Consider the following 17,380-nt stretch of genomic DNA (forward strand, 5'->3'; position numbering starts at 1 on the left):
GACAGCAGGCTGGACCAGATCATTATTGAGTGCCCCCTCTGATTCTTTGATTTTATATCTGAGCATCTCAAAGAGGAAATGCTCACCTTTAATTGAGCTCCTACGTGGATATAGTTGTAGGACGAAAGGGATTTCTGCAGGTGGAGAGAACGCAGTATCTGATCCGAACCTCCTTGGAGTAGCTGAAAAATAATTTAAAATAAACTGGCAAAATACATACTAAACCAAATGTACCAGATGTGTCTATCAATGGCAGTCTAGCTTTTATTCACTTTCTGGGCTTAATTTACTTAGGTCCTCCTGTTTCTGGCTTTGAAGTTTTGTTTGTTTGTTTTTACCTTGAAGGTAAATGGCTCCAGCAGTTATCAGTCCCGGAGAATGTTATATAATCATGAAGAAAATGACTTTAAAAGTCTCAGCTCTTTCACAACGTAACTGGCATAAAAGGTTCTTGCCTTTACTCTGGTCATTTGTAAAACAGGAGCCTAGGCTCTGTGCTGGTCACCTGCTTAGTAGCCTCATTATCCACACAGGATAGATCTGTGTTTCAGAATTCAGAAAAAAAGCAATACTGCCACGGAAGTGAGAGGTATCGGCAGACAGTCATATGCTGAATCACAATGGAAAAAAACAGCCTGTCCTCATCAATATTGATATCTCAGGCAAAGAGGCCAACTGGACAACCGTCACAGTTTACACGTGGAAATCAATCTTATTCATTTATTATTTTATTTCATAAAAATCCAGCACAGTATTGTTTAATTCAGTCACCCACTTTATTTAGTAGCATTGGTTTATATTATGTTGGGCTGTAAAAAAATTATAATAATGTGTCTCAGACTCGTTTATTGAGTAGAAACACTTGCCAACAGGGGGGCTATTGTAAAAGATTTTGTTTTAGTCTCTAAAAGCATTCCCCAAAGACGTATTCATCATTTTTTCCCTAAGCAATCACAGCTCTGATGGGATAGAGAAGACAATTCTCTTGAATCATAAATCTGGTTATATTTTTTTAAGTAATCATATCACTTTATAGTCTCCATGAGCAAAATAAACTGAGTTTGTGTTCCCACCTCTGAAGCTCTCAAATAAGGGAACAAAAGCTTCAATGAAAAATAAAACAAAATTAATTTAACATAGTCAGGATTTCCCATTTCAAAAGCTTTTACAAGTCATTTAACTGTTATCTGCACTGCAAAGAAATGCAGGTGACGCTCAACCAGTCGCCTGGGTGGTGAACTACCTGGCAGCTCTTTCTAATAGTCACGCTAATCAAATCTCTGAAGGAGTACGTGGGGTAGGGTGTGTGTGTGCCCGCACACACATGTGTAACGTGTCATGCGCCACAGGAGGCAAGGGAGGCCCAGGGCCGGTGAGAATGCCCACATGAAAACATCCACTTCCTGCACACCTGAGCAAACCATCAATTATTTGCACCGCGGCAGATTACTAACCTGATAGAAAGAGTGAAAGCTCCTTTCTCCTGGCTGCTGCACAATCACGCGAGACTAAGAAAAAAAAACAAGTTAAAATTGTTACTCTGAGAATGTACCCCTAAAACAAAACAGCAGGCACCTTCTCAGGGAGTCCTGTATCAACAGTGCGTTTAAGTGCCCTGAAGACCCCATGGGTAGTACCCATGTAAAACAAGGTCTCCTGTAGGTGTTTTTTCCGGGCAATTTTTTTTGGTAATGGCTACAAACAAATAGAAACTAGAAGAAAATGAGATTTCAAATCAATTAGAATAAAAACACACGGGAGTACCAAATCAATACGCCGTGAACTTCAACTTACACAATCTTCTGTGTCAATTACGTCTCGGTTAAAAAAAGAGGTGTGTGGGCGTGATTGTCTGAATGAACATGATAGCTCTTCTGTGATGCATTAAAAACAAACAAACAAATTAAAAAAAAACCAACCCAAAATATAGGGGAGGTGGTGATGTGTAAAACGGGTAGAACTGATTTGGGTTAAAACGTACCCAGAAGTGGGCACACGCTCTCAGGCCGCTCCCACTGCCTCTCACACGCGAACCTAAATCTTTATCTACAAAGTCTGTAACTTTGTTCAACTTGATATTGTCAGTGCTAATAAAACAACGCAAAAGGAGAATGTCTTGTGACAGAAAGCTACCTGAGGAGCATCGGGGGAGGAAGGATAGTTTTAAAAGCGACTTTGAAGCAATTAAAGAGATTCTATAATTAGGTCTGTAAAAAAACAACGTTCAGCACTTGTAAGCACAGTACCCCGAGGAATCAAGCACATTTTACCTTCTCCAATAAGTAGTTACTGATATGTCCACCGATAGGGTCCCCCTTGAAATCGAAGTTGATGTCCATGTATTTCCCGAACCTGCTCGAGTTGTCGTTACGGTTGGTTTTGGCATTTCCAAAAGCTTCCAAGACACAGTTGGACTTAAGGAGCATGTTCTTTACTCTTAAACACAGACAAACGAGAAAGCTATTATTAAGAGTTTTAAAGGCTGGGCCTTAAAAAAAAAACTAGATTTCATGAAAAGGCATGCAAATATTTATACAAAGCAGCTCACTGCAGCACTGTTTGCTATACAGTGTGTACACACACACACGCACCCGAAATGTCCACCGATAGGGACGGATAAAAACACATTTCTGTGTCCCAGTATAGTATGTGCTGACATAGAAAAATGTTCGGAATATGTTAATGAATGAGAAATTAAGTTGCAAAATAATATGTATTGCAGGATCTATGTGGGCGCACACGCACGCACCCACGTGAGCATGTGTGTGCTTGTGTACACGCGTCAGTAAATGCTTGAAAACCCGGAGGGAACAGCACACTTCACTATGGTTACCTCGGTCGATGTGGTAGGTGGGGTAGGATTTCAGGGAACATTCACCTTCAACATTAATTTTTAGTTTTTCTTTTAAATAAACACGTTTTATTGACATAAAGAAAAATCTTAAAATAGGATATGTTCTGAAAAGAAAGAGTGGGTGAAACAGAAAATTACACAGTTTCTAAACGCACTCGCTTATCACGCCTAGAACGGCGAAACCGCACTTAGTTATGTCTCGTCAATGTGGTAGTTTAGAAATTGCTAATCACTTTGTCTGAAGCTGTATGGCATGTCTCTTTTGTATCCGTTAATTCATTCTTTATATAATGACGCCTAACCTTCTATAGAGCAGTCTCTATATATTTTAAATTCGCCCTGCTCCTTATGTCTCTGTTTTTATTTCACCGACAGATTCCTTCTCAGATGCACCTACCTGCAGAAGTGACTTTAGCCCCGGAAATAACCCGATGTGGCAGATCCACCATTGCTTCTGCTATTACTGTAAGTGACCCTTCGACCTCACCTCCTCTTAAATGAATGTGTACTTTTAAAATGTGGGGCAAGCTGCTTGCTTACAGCAAACAAAGGCAACTGTCTGTAACACTGTGGTAAGATACACGCTTGTGAGAGACTGGTTAATGCTTATAGGCCTTGCTCTACTACCCCAACGGGGTTTAGAAATAAAATTTAGTTCCTTAGCCAGTTTTATTCTCCTGAGCTCTTAAGGAAATTAAAAAAAACTTCCTCGTATTTTTGTCTTATCATATTGCAAAGTCAGAACGAGAAGTGGGAAGTGTGTTACAATGAACAAAAATACCTCTTTTGACCCGATCAGCCCAATGAGGGTGGGGAGAAAGCCCACATCGGGCGGCGCGTTTTAAATTATCTTCTTTCACACCAGCCCAGCATCCTTTCTTTCTACTCATACAACGGAAGGCGTGGATGTATATATAGAATGTCACTCTTCAGTGAATGCATATTGAGCTTCAAAGTAGCAACTCTGAAAAATTCCTTTTTTCTCTCCAAAAAACCCACACCACATAAGAAAGTTGAGTCACACTGCTTTATAGCCACATTGCTTTCCTTTTTTTAAAAGAACCCATCTATCCCCGGCCAGTGCGGCTCAGCTGGTTGGGCGTCACCCCGTGCGCTGGAGGGTGGCCGGTTTGCTTCCCGGTTGGGGCATGTGCCCGGGTTGCCGGTTTGACGCCTGTCAGGGTATGTACAGGAGGCAACCGATAGACGCTTCTCCATCACATTGTCTCTCTCTCACCCTCCCTCTTCCTCTCTCTCTCTCAAAACAATAAGAACATATTTTTTTAAAAACAAACAAAATTAAAACACTCATCTATTCATTCCTCACACATTTATTAAGCAAACACTATGTGCCAATGACAGTGCCCACGAGCTTTACTGCTGATGGGCAGCCTGGGGTGGCGGACACCCTTTTAGAAGATGAATCATGCTCAGACCTTCTGTAGCCAGGAGTTCGAGCTGTCACAGCGACGGCACAGAGCTGCCTCCCAGAGCCCCCTGTGCTCTCAGGGCTCCTCAGAACATCGTTTTAAAGAGAGAGAAATAGAAAGAATAAGGACCGTGTGAGCCTCTGTACCATAAAACCTACCAGCGCTGAATGACGCCGTCTCTGCCGAGCACACCCTGTTAAGGAGGCAGTTACCAACTAGAAAGGGGACCCTTGCATCTGTTTCAGAATAATTTTATTGTTTTATCTTTATGTAGAGCTTACCACGGTAGTCAGCTTTTTTTCCCTACTGGAAGCAGATATAGAAATAGAGTGATATAAATAAAAGCAGAGTCAGCATGCAGCAAGAGAATCCGAGCAGGTTACCACCAATAAATGGCTGATGCCCACGAGAGTGTAGGTCCGGTCGGTTCTATGGAGACAGTAAGCGCTGATGAGAACTCCGCCCGCCAGCAGGCCGCTCTTACCTTTCGATCTCGGCTCTCTGGCTGGGGTTGGTGATGGCCGCAATGTACTGCATGATGTACTTACTGGCTTCGGTCTTACCAGCTCCACTTTCCCCTGGGGGGAAATTGCACAAGGCTTCGGTAAGCTGATTTTTCATGGAATAATTTAAAATTGTGATGTTATTTATTTAAAATCCGTTATGTTTTTCAATGTTTGCTTCTTTTGAGTTATTTTGCCCCCATTCTGTCTCGATGTGGTCTTGGTTCTGACCATGTTGGAACAAATAAAACTACCGCAAGAGTGAAGTGACAAAGAGATTACAAATCAAGGTTTACTTTAGTAAAAAAATATCAAGAGATAAAATGTGACAAACGAATTCCTTAGACTAAAGTCTTCGTACTTCGCAATGACTCTTACGTCCAGCAGAAGAAAGGTCAATTAGTGATTCAAACAGCAGCCACAGCTAAATTAGTATAAGCTTATTTCCTATAGTCGTATTTCTTTTTATCTTGATGGGGAAAAAGTAATTCTTTTGGAAAATGAAAATTAGAGATATTTTGGTAAACAAGCAAACAAAAAACCAACAGCAAGCTTCAGACACATGGTGTCACAGAAAAATCAGGACAACTGGTAAAAGGGGGGAAGAAATCCATTTAGAATTATCTACCCCAATTTTTAAATGTTTTTACTTTCTGACCCAAAAACTGTACTTGTAGAAATTTATACTATGGAAATAATAAAATACTAATATAATAAAATCATCATCTTCATCATAGGTTTTTAAAGGCTTTCTGCAGACTACTATAGGTCTCCTAGATGAAAATCTGAAAATAACATGCCCATAAGTAGAGGACTGGCTAAATAAATTATGATTCAAGGACTCAATAGAATACTATACAATTGATAGAGAATACACTACTTCTCGAGTACTCTAATGAAAAGACGCCCATTATATATTGTTAAATGAAAAAACAAGTTATGTAACAGCAGCTATAACATAATTCTATACTTGTGCACTTACGACATAATCATATATGCACGTGTGACTATATTTATTTGTACAGAGAAAATGTGTAAGGATAAACGCTCTATTGTTTACAGCTGTTACTACTGAAATTTGGGGGGGGAGCAAGGTATTCAAAGGGAAGGGACTTTTTGTGTTTATTTAATACACTTACATAATTCTTTGGTTTTTTTCCCCCCTTTTATAATCAGGCAATATTTCTTAACATAATTTGTTTTCACAAAATGTAGTTGGGCTATAATTCTCTAACTCTTAATACTAAGTCACTTAACTCTTCTGACCCTTAATATTCTCTCCTATAAAGTATCTACACAACTGCTTTACTTACCACTCAGGGTTGTCTTGGTAAGCAAAACGGAATAAAGATCATAAAAGTGTTTTTAAAAGTGTAAAGCCACGGCCCTGACTGGTGAGGCTCAGTCGCTGGCGCTGTCTAGTGCACCAAAAGGCTGCCTGTTCATGCCCCGGATGCGCACATGCCCCGGATGCCGGCTCATCCCCAGCAGGGGGCGTGCAGGAGGCGGCCAACTCATGTTTTGCTCTCACATCAATGTTTCTCTCTCTTCCTTCCTCTCTCTCAAAAAAAAAATTAAAAAAAAAAAAGTATAAAGCCAGTAATGCAAAATGTGAGGTGCTATTAGCACCAAAAAGAAGTTCCCACAGTTAGGGAACTGGGCAGTGGGCAGGTATTTTTCCTGTCCCCATTTTCTTGCACAAGATTCCCTGAAGGGTCCAGCTTTATATGGAAAGTTCTGCTCTACTTCTTGGGCCGACAGGGTCTGTCTCCCTTCAAGTCGGGTGCCCCCAGCTCTTCGAGCCCATTTCCAGACCCCTTGCCAGTACGTCCCTCACCATCAGCTCCCATGCCCCACTCCGACTTAGAGTTCTCTCTCCGCTTTTGGTACTCAGAATCTCATTTTCTCAGTTTCATTCTGTCATTATCTAAAATAATTTTTGTTACAATTTATCCAGTACTTTTACGTGTTTGAGATGGAAGGAATTTCCGGGTCAGCTCAGTCTACAAAACTGACTAGAAGTCCGCCCAAATGTAACATGTATTTGTAAATGAACCAAGACTCCAGGGCGGTCAGGAATGATATAAATAATTTAGTGTGTTCATCACATTTTTTTGTCTTCTAAAAAATGCTTGAGTTTCTAACTTCAAAAAAAGATCTAATCAAACATTTGGCTCCTTGAGTACCTAATGGGTTAAATACTCTGACCCTGGAAGTGCAGGGGACCCGCTCAAATACCTGATATCACGATGCAAGTGTCCTTGGACCGCCTCTTCATCGCCTTGTAGGCGGCGTCGGCAATGGCGAAGAGGTGCGGCGGCCTCTCGTACAGCTCGCGGCCTTTGTACTGCTCAATGGTCTCCCTCCCGTAGATGTTCAGCGACTTGTAAGGGTTCACGGACACGACGACCTCTCCGATGAACGTGTAGATGCGCCCCTTTTCAAACCTGTACGGGAGCGAAGGGAAGAAATGGCTGAGGTCACACAGAAATGCCGTTGCTTTTCTGCGAGTCTCTTCTCTCCACGTCCCTTCAAACATCAGGCACGACGTCTGAGCTGGCATCCCCTTGGCTCTGAGGTTATGTCGAGAGACGATGTTTGAGGCTGAGCTGAGAGGCTGTCGCTGGGAGGGGTCCGTAGGGGTTAGAAGTCCAGAAAGAAGAAAGACATTTAATTTTTTGGAAGCAAGGGATTTCCGATTTCCAAAATACAGAAGGGTAAGAAGGGGGAAAATAGCTGAAGGCAACCTAAGAGCTCGAGGGAGAAAAGAGACAGGAGTTAAAACAGGTCTTGCATCCACTTCGCCAGATTTTCCATGATACAGAAAAAGTCCCAATACATGTACTTCTTTTCCCTCTTGAAACCCCACTACAATGTCAGTAAAAGAATAAAAACAGTGAAATCCGTAACAGAGGGTGGGAAGAGGAGACGCTTCTGGTATAAACCAAATCCATTATTTAAACGACCGCCGAAGGCCCCACGGTGTAGATAGCTCACTATTTAACCCTCCCCTGTCCTTTCTGCTATTTTGAGTAACACTGTAGAAGATACTCTCGATACACAATCTTACAAATCCGTGCTTCCATCTCTGGGGCCTAGAGTGCCAGGGACGGAATGGCTGGTGGCAAGGGATATGCGCTTTCTAATGGGGAAACGCGCAAGACTACCTGCTGTGTCCTGCGTGGCCTTTTATACATACAATAGGGTGAGGTGGGAGAAGGCCATGTGGGCAGCTGGAAGGAAGCCATGGGAACAAAGGAAAAAAGTGTTAAAAAAAACCCCGCAAAACAAAAGCCCAGCATAGGTGATATGACTGCGATTGCACAAAATTATGTGTCTGTATTTACAAAGAAAAAATTTTAAATTTAGACAGCCCATATGTATTCACTATTTACACACCAACTCACCCACGTCCACATGTGTGAACCAGAGCTAGGCCAGCACCCCAGCGGACAAGTGGTCGCCCCCATCACGCTCCACCCGCCGAGAGCCACGGCCACACACACAGGTGGCCTCCGAGCGCCCCACGGAGGGAGCGCCGGGACGGGGAAATGCTGACACGGGCGGGAGCCGTGTCGCTGACACTCCCGCTGTGAGGCCGGTGAGGTCCTAAGCATTTGGGACCACAAGGCAAAAAAAAGAATCTTGAGCTTCCTTCACACTGGAATGAAGGCCGTGGCTATAATTAGGAGCGGAAACAGAGAGATGCTGATAGTGTCGACAATACATTAAAGCCAAGATTTTGATCAAGTGGCTGGTGTGTATTTAAGCAGGAGCTACGGACCACGTCAGGCTGCCTGTGTGTTTCTCGGGGGGGTTCTCCCGCGCACCCTCCTGCTGTGGGCAGGTTCACGTGGCTCCTCCGCACCTGGGCCCGACCGCTGGCACTGGCACTGTGGGCTCAACAGCAGCGAGACCGTGTGAAAGCTGCTTCACCTCCATGGGGCCCAGCTTCCTCCCCCGCAAGGTGGTGTAATTACCCCCCTCTCTCCCCCCGCATTGCGTAAGTACTTTTTTAAAAAGAGGCAATTAATTTTATGTTGCCAATTATGTTCCGCAGGAAGGAGGTTTTTAACAAGTGCCTTTATTTTATTAACACCGCCACTTAAATCACAGCGATCCCTACACGTGGGGAGATAATTCGATGACCGTAACCTGCTTCCCTGCCTCAGCTGTCAATCAGCTAGCGGCCAGTCACGGGCAAAAGGTGGACACCACCCACGTTCGAAGGCTCGCGGAAGGGACAGAGAGCTGGGGTTCACCACCCGGCCTTCCTGGCTTAACCTTCCAATTTGCACGGCATGCTCAACAGCTGTCTTTAAGGATAAAGCATGAAAAGGACAGGATTCATTACTTTTAAAAACACTGTCCAAACAGAAAAAAAAAAAAAAGCAAAAGAGAAGGTTATTAGAAAAAAAATGACCTCATGAGTCTGGAACTTGGTGACTAAGAGGCTCAGCAAATAACACATGAGATTAGAATGTTCTAAGAGTCCAGGTCTGTCTAATCATGTACTTTCTCCAAAATTCCATTTTCTTCCACATCGAATTACTCTGTTCATCCAAAGTTCTAGGCACCGTGTTCATAAGACGAGTAAAATACACGAACAGAACGACCAAAGGCATAATTAATTATTAACCTGGCGAGGGTGGCAAAGGTTCATCCAAATACGATATTAAATACAATACTTCAGCAAGTTACAAAACGTTAGCAGCTTATCTCATTTGAAACTACGTCGGGTTATCCAAGATGAAACGTGAATGTGCTTCGGCTAAGATCCACCGCTAGATGGTGCCAGGACACCCACGAACACCAATCCGAGCGGTTCCCCGGCTTTGGAAGGCCTGAGGGCATGGAGCAAGCGCTGAGGTCCTGCGGTCACCTGCTGGTTTGCCTGGGGGGGGGGGGGGAGGAGCTGCTGAAATGATCCTAGTAGCAAACGGGAGGAGACCGCCTCCTACAGGAGACCCAGGAGGGACTTTCTACAGCCTCGGCCTCAGTGTGCGGGCCTTTCGTGACCGGCGTTTACGACGTATTCTTCAAATATTTGTTCAAGGCCTACTCTGTACCCGACAGCGGGCCTGACTCCGGGAATTAAAGAGAGAAAAAGAACAGGGAAGTACTGTAAATAAATAATAACGATACAGTATGCAAGGTGAGATGGTGACACCACCTGCAGGGGCGGACAGGATGCCCACAACACAGCCCTTTCCATGAGGAGCCCTGAAGAGCAGGATACGAACGCACGCCACAGCAGAAGAGCCAGGTTCTCTCCAGGCGACTCCCCTAATTACTCAACACTTCCACCCGGCAACCCCTCACCCCCTCTCTGTCACTCTCGCCTCCACATGAAAGGGCTACTTACAGATCCCCAGAGCGTCATGGCTTTACGGTTTGCTCCAGGGCTTCTTTCTGCCCTTGCCCCACCTGGTCCCTCTTCTTTCCCCACCTGCCTGGCAGGTTCTCCTTCGAAAACCTAAGTATCAGCTCCTCTAGGGAGCCATTCTTCTTCTTTCTTTTAGTTATTTTTTTTATATTTTTGTTTAAAATATTACAGATGTCCCTTTTTCTCCCCAATGACCCACTCTGCCCCGTCCCACCCCCTCCCCAGAGGGTGCCCTTTCGAAAAAATGGGCCAGCAGCATTGGTTCAAAAACCCACACCTAGGAGACAGAAACCCATACGTCATATATATATGCAAGTGTCGGTTGCTCCACCACGGTCCGTGTCCTTGGGCTGTGCATCTATGCACATAAATTCTTTGGTTACTCTCTCTCCCCTCCACCCACCCGCCCTCCTCCACCCCTCTGACATTCGTCGGTCTCATCTATGCAGGAAGCCATTCTGATACCCCATCTCTGACACCAGGATTATGGTCTTAAGATATTTCCTTTAGAACTCCCCAGAGAGTTAATGCAACTATCAATATAACAGCAGCTATTTCTTTGGGCACCTGTGTATGTTCCCCTGCAGAACGCGTTTCTAGAATTAAAGTTGCTGGTGCAAAGGTTAGGTGCACGTTAAACTTAGGAATTACTGTCACATTTTCTCCAAAGAGGTCGCAGCCACCGAAACTTGCATACATGATGTCGGAGTTTCTGTCTCCTAGGTGTGGGTTTTTGAACCAATGATGCTGGCCCATTTTTTCCAAAGCGCACCCTCTGAAAGTTTTACTTTCAAAGTACACAGAACTTCGGCCTTTTCTTTGACCGAAGTCCCGAGCTTTTGCAATGCTGCCAACTTTCGATACGGGTTCACCTTCCCCAGTTCTCCGGTGAGTCTCTCTCCCAAGGGTGAAGGCACCTTGCTTCTGCTGCTTCCGGCAAAACCACGGTCCCCTCGTGACGGACTCGCTCTGTCTCATCCCCTCTGTTAGACGGGACGTTCCCGAGATGGGCAGGGGCTGAGTGTCGGGAAGGTGAGGAGCTTTAGCGCCCGCAGCCCTGCAGCGCCGGGTTTGAATCCTGGCTCTGCTGGTTACTGACTGTGCACCTTCATAAACGTCTGAGTAATGAGCGCCAGGCGCCATGCCAAGAACCCGAGTTACAGAGGAGAATAAAGCACGGTGTTATTACGGGGCTCAGAGGTCTGCCTATAAACAGTGCCGTGTAGTTCAAATTTCACGTTTTATGACAGGTGGTGTAAACTTTACATATTTTTCATTTATCATTCCCCTTACTCCCACATTCATTCTCTCTCTCTCTCTCTCACACGCACACCCCCCATCACACCGTTTCACAAAAGAATTCAGACAATAACAAAGATAGAAAGGGCGCTACGGAATCCTGGAGACAGGGCACCCAAACCCAGCTTCAGGAGTGGGAGGATTCGAAGGCGGCATCCTAAAAATTAAGTTTCTCGACATCTGAACTATTTATGTGATTATACAGTCGCCCTACAGGTAGCTCCAGGCACCCCTTGGCCTCCACTGCCTCAGGAGCACCTGCGAGAGGACGCTTTATTTTGACCTTTTAATGAACATCCTGAGCCTTGGAAGAAAACGCTGCAGAAGCCGCCTCCCCCCCCCCCACGCCAAGGCCCCCCGCAGCGCAGCACAGCACACGGGGGTCCCTGGTCCCTCTGCGGCAGGGGAGAGGGTGACTTAAGGGAGTGCACCCGTCTCCTGACTGCAGTGAGCACGAACTAGCTCTATGATTGTGTGTAAGTGACTTAACCTTTCTGGGCCCCACCTTTTTTTTTTTTTTTAAATATATCTTTATTGATTTCAGAGAGAGGAAGGGAGAGGGAGAGAGAGGAGAGAAACATCAATGATGAGAGTCATTAATCGAGGCCACAACCCGGGCATGTGCCCTGACCGGGAATCGAACCCTAATCGCCTGGATCCCAGGTCGATGCTCAACCGCTGAGCCACGCCCGGCAGGGCCCCACCTTTTTTTTTTTTTAAAAAAAACTTCTCCGTTATAGCTGACATACAATATTCTATTAGCGTCAGGGGTACAGCATTCTGTGCCCTGCTCTCTTCATGTGAAAAGTAGGGCAGCAGGGACATGGACCCCCCAGGACTGTGTAAGAAACGAGATACCCACTTACTAGAACGCGGGGCACACTGCGGACACGTGGCGAGAGCCCAACAGCACGAAGCCCTGGCGCCACTGAGCCGCCGGCGAGCTCTCTGAACGGCAGGCCCCTGGCCCAGCGCTGCCTCGGTGCTGTGCCCTTTATCCTCACAGCAAGGGTGGCCTCTGTCAGCGGGTGAGTCACGGTCCCGCCTGGCATCGTGTCCCGCAAGCGCTCGCCTAGCGGTTCCTAAGGACCTCCTAAAGCTAACAGTCCCTCCCCAGGACGTAAGAAACCAGTGAGGGCTCTGCCGGTGTGGCTCAGCGGTTGAGCATCGACCTAGGATCTAGGAGACTGGGGTGCGATTCCGGGTCAGGGCACATGCCCGGGCTGCGGGCTCCGTCCCCAGGGGGAGGCCTGCAGGAGGCCGCTGATCAGGGACTCTCATCACTGATGTTTCAGCTCTCTCTCTATTCCTCCCTCTCTCTGAAATCAATAAAGATATATGGAAGGAAGGAAGGAAGGAAGGAAGGGAGGGAGGGAGGGACGGAGGGAGGGAGGAAGGAAGAAAGAAAGAGAGAAAGAAAACTAGAGAAAGAAATAAATAGAGAAAGAAATAGAGAAAGGAAGAAAGAAAACTGAGGGCCGCTGGCGCGGTTTTACCGGCTTCCTGAGTACACGCCTTGGTTTCCTTCTCTAACCAAGATCTCTTCCCTTGAGCAGCACAAAAGGTACTTCACCAGAAAGCGTGGTCAGGAGATGCCCGGCGGCATTTATTTTACTTTTTATGTTTGCAATGGAAAAAAAAAATTTATTTTTGGGAAACACATTTTAAGATAACGATTGCTCTTTCAAAACACGTTACTTACTCGGGCATGTCTTGTAGAAACATATTAACTTTACATGCTCTTACTGCTGTCTTTTTTATCTCACGTGTTCATGTGTTCACTCAGTCCATGAACAGTTACTAGGGCCCGTGTTCCAAGCCCTGGGCTGGGTGCCTCGGGGAGAGGGGGAGCGGGCAGGGCGACCGAGGGCAGGCCCCCCGGGGCTCCAGGAAGGGGCAGGGGAATGTGCACGGCCGGGGAGGGAGGGGCCCAGCATCTGAGGGACCCGAGCAGGCCCAGGGGGAGAGGCTAATGTACACGGGGCCTTGCGGGGGGCTTTGGCCTTGATTTCAAGGGCAGAGTTTTAGGTGCCGATCACACTGGCTTTTTTGCAAGCCCCCCCCCCCCCCCCCCCGACTACAGGGTGGAGAGGTCGGCGCAACTGGCGACAGAGCCGAGAGGCTGCCTCGCTGCGTCCCAGGAAGGGCCGGCTGTGGCTTTGGCCGGGATGGAGCAGCGGAGGCGGAGCAGTGGGCCGGCTCTGATTAGACAGGATAACTTGCGGGACGTAAGAGGTGAGAGCGAGGGAGGCGTCAGCGAGCCACGGAGCAGGCCACGAGGTTGCTCACGGACAGGGACGGGACAGGAGAAGAGCAGAATTTCGGGAGGTGGCCGTGATTTGCAGAGGCTGCCTGGAGTCGGAATGAACCTGAGAGATCCTCAAGCAAAGAGGCCTTTAACTTTTCTTTCTCTCGCCAGCTAATGAAACCCGATCCCTGGGAGGCAGAGGGAAAAATCACAGAGGGCAGCAAACACAGAGAAGGCGACCAGAAATCCTGACCTGTCACGGCGGGCAAAAGGCTGCCGGGAGGCCACATGCCACTGAGAAGCAAGAAAAAGACTTTAAAGAGGTAGGATGTCTATCTGGGTTCTATTTTAAAATGTTTTAGTAACTAAATTTGATCATGTCAAGTTACTCAGCGACTCCACATGCCTGGTAGAAGAAAACAGTAGAAACAAACACAACCCTTCCCACCCATAAAGGCCCTGCACTAAGGTCCCAGGCAATCTGGTTAAAAAAACCAAAAAAAAAAAAAAAAAGCCTAGCTCTCAGAACACTGTCTAAATAAATCTCTGGCCCATGAAAGATACTTTTACCAACTCATTCGCTTGGCAAAAGGAAACAGAACGTTTTATAGCATATGTCGAAGAAAATGAGATAAGTCTCAATGTTATAGAAAATAATCTGTCAAACAGAGACGAGCAAATCATGCCCACAGACGCAGCAGGCTGCGGTGACATCGGCAAACTGACTGCTTTCCAGTTTTTGTTGTTCTGTCTGCTGGACCGTCTGAAAAGAGTTGAACTATCCAGTCTGTCACTATGAGGAGGATATTGGGAAATCACAGGGCACTCGGTCAGCCCACCCCGACACTCAGACGAGTCTCTGCTACTTGCTGGTGTCGGGACATTTCCGTGCCGGGCGGAGAAGCACTGTTAGGTGAGAGCACCCGCAGCAGCTTCAACAGATGAATCCTGAAATGGTTCTGTTCTGATCTCGCAAAGACAAGGCGTCCTTTGCCTGAGATTATAAAAGGGTTATAGCTTACCAAAACCATACCATGGAATGCAAATTGTTTCGGCCATCATCTGCCACACGGTAGCTTTTCCACAGTATGTAATTATTTAACTGGCTGGTCGACTTTGCTAAAATGCTAATGGAGGAAATGCAGCGATCGATGAACTAGACCACAGTTAAAAACCACGAGAAAGGGCTGTTAAGGGTCCTTAGAAACTGCAGACCCCTGGACCAATAGATGGATGTTGAAATTCATAGGCAGTTAAAATTAGTAACAAAAAAGAAACCACAATGAAGATGCTACATATTCTACAATGTCAGCCTACGACTAAATCACAAGAGCATGGTTGATCCTTGAGTGCCGAATAGTGACAGGCATGAAGATTTAGACCGAAATGTAAGAATGACACTGTCCCATTAATAACATGACACTATTATTTTCTCTTCTGATGAACAAGGAATGAATATAATTTCTCCAGCATGGGGCTCAACTCATACATTGAGTCCTTTCCATCCATTTTATTTAAAAAAGACTTCCTGTCACAGTAACCATTTGGCTACTTTGTATACCTTAGGGGTGTAGTTAACTGCATGTTGCCTTAACCAAAAGAGACTTCCTGTTACAGTAACCGCTTGGCTACTTGGCATGCCTTAGGGGTGTAGTTAACCACATGTTGCCTTAACCAGTTAGCCTATTTATAAATCAATACTGCTCAGGAAGACGCCTCCGATGTTTTAGGTGTATGTTGCTAAGTATCTTCTGGATCTGAGTCAGAAGACCCTTTGGTAGGCATGCACTGCTGTGTAAATTGATAACAACGATGCATTTTAAATAATACTATAAACCACTTATGTTACTGTACTGAACACTCTTAAAAGACAGACAATCTCACAGAGGTCTGAGGACTGAAGCTAAAAAGGATGCACTTAGGATTCTTATCTCAGGTCACCCCTCACATTCATACTGGTAGGAAGCCTCTTTTTAAAAAAAAAAAAAAAATTTAAATTTTATTTACTGTATTTAGTTTTCCACTGCCATTTACCCCCCATATATCGCCCCCCCCACACACCTCCAACACAAGGTAGGATGCTTCTTAGCCTTACGCTGTACTTATTCCACACCCTGGGGCTCTCTGGGTGACAGGTAACCTAACAGGTATACACCGTCACTTTTTAACAACTATGCCTAAGTTAGTAAATGACAGAAAAATCTAACCAGTCCACTAAATCACTTTTTAAAAGCTGTTGTTCCTGCCCAGCCGGGCGTGGTTCAGCGGTTGAGAGTCGACCTGGGATCCAGGCGATCGGGGTTCGATTTCCGGTCAGGGCACATGCCCGGGTTGCGGGCTCGATCAATGACTCTCTCATCATTGATGTTTCTCTCTCTCTCTCCCCCTCCTTTCCTCTCTCTGAAACAATAAAAATATTAAAAAAAAATAAAAAATAAAAAAAAAATAAAAGCTGTCGTTCCTCACCCCGATTTTCATAACATGTGAAGGCTCTGGCATATGGAGAGCAAGGTTTTTCCAGGTGTTACTGAATCCTGGGGCAACCAGAGGGGCAGCGCTTGGGTACGAGCTGAGTAGCAGCAGTCGTGGCAGGAGAGACGAGACACAAGTGGTTAAGCAGTCAGGCGAGTGAACTATCTCCACTTCAGTGACTGTGACAACCTGTGTTCAGTTCGATGCAGTGATGCTGAACTGATATTGGCTGTGCACCTGCTGTGCCAAGAACTGCCTCAGATGCTTTTCATGCACGTTGCTAATTATGCTCGCTACGTATGAATAGAAAACCTTCCAGAACCTTCTATTGTTGGTGTCACACACCCAGTTACAGGTAAGAAGGAAATGACCATGCATTTAACCGATCACCCCATTATCACCTCTGCTTGGGGAAATCTGAATTACAAAGCAAAGCTTTCACTGGCCGGGAGGGAGACCTTCCTCGACTACAGAATGGACTGTGTAAGAGTAGGGTTCTCCCTCAGCTCTCGTTCCTGTTGGGCCACCACAGAACTGAGCAGAGGATTTTAAAACCAGCACAAATATTTATTGAATGCCTGCCTGACTGGCCAGAAGCGCTGTCAAGCTGGCTCTCCTCGTCAGAAGTCTGTAACATCCATTAAGGCCACAATTCCCCATGTCAAGCTTTCTTCTTTTTAAAATAACCTCCCTCGTGCCTAAGGTGGAGCGGGGGGTTAACTTCTTTCCCCGTATCAGCGGCGTCGAATTCCTGTCGGTGAGGTGGCCTTGCTTTTGGGCTGTGGACAGCAGCCTCGGGGGCAGGAGAGAGGTTAACCGGCCACGCTTAGTGTCCCGACGCTGGGAGTGTCTGCAGGCACCCGGACCCGGGAACACCCACGCGCCTCCTAGGCCAGCGACCCGACAGGGAGGCTGAGGCGGTCAGGCGGCACTCCCAAGTGACACGCCGAAAGCTGCCGAGGAAAAGGCGAAGAAATAAGACGGAGTCACCGCGGTCAGGCTGCTAAATTACTACAATCGAGTAGGCCGAGGGGCGAGGGAATGATTCTGTCCTTGCCTGAACGGGCCTGGGAACTTACACTTTTGGACTGTGCAGAGTGTCGACCCCTGGAGACATATGTACACCCTACAGATGACCCTCTGAAGGACTTGAGAAAGAGTCTTCACGTGAAGAACTTGGGAAGGAAT

At 46.2% G+C, this 17,380-nt stretch overlaps 1 protein-coding gene across 1 annotated transcript in view; it reads right to left on the reverse strand.

Moving 5' to 3' along the window:
• The window catches only part of MYO1D (myosin ID), a 242,804-nt gene that overhangs the window by 167,060 nt on the left and 58,364 nt on the right, over positions 1-17,380 (reverse strand). The window contains exons 2-6 of the mRNA XM_087826041.1: positions 7,026-7,234; positions 4,769-4,862; positions 2,271-2,436; positions 1,455-1,508; positions 87-182 (exon numbers count right to left, since the gene is read on the reverse strand). Of these exons, the coding sequence (XP_087682167.1) occupies positions 87-182; positions 1,455-1,508; positions 2,271-2,436; positions 4,769-4,862; positions 7,026-7,234 (619 nt within the window). The remainder of the gene's footprint in view (positions 1-86; positions 183-1,454; positions 1,509-2,270; positions 2,437-4,768; positions 4,863-7,025; positions 7,235-17,380) is intronic.

The sequence above is a fragment of the Miniopterus natalensis genome, chromosome 17 (genome assembly GCF_054644295.1).
Source record: "Miniopterus natalensis isolate mMinNat1 chromosome 17, mMinNat1.hap1, whole genome shotgun sequence".
Lineage (NCBI taxonomy): Eukaryota > Metazoa > Chordata > Mammalia > Chiroptera > Miniopteridae > Miniopterus > Miniopterus natalensis.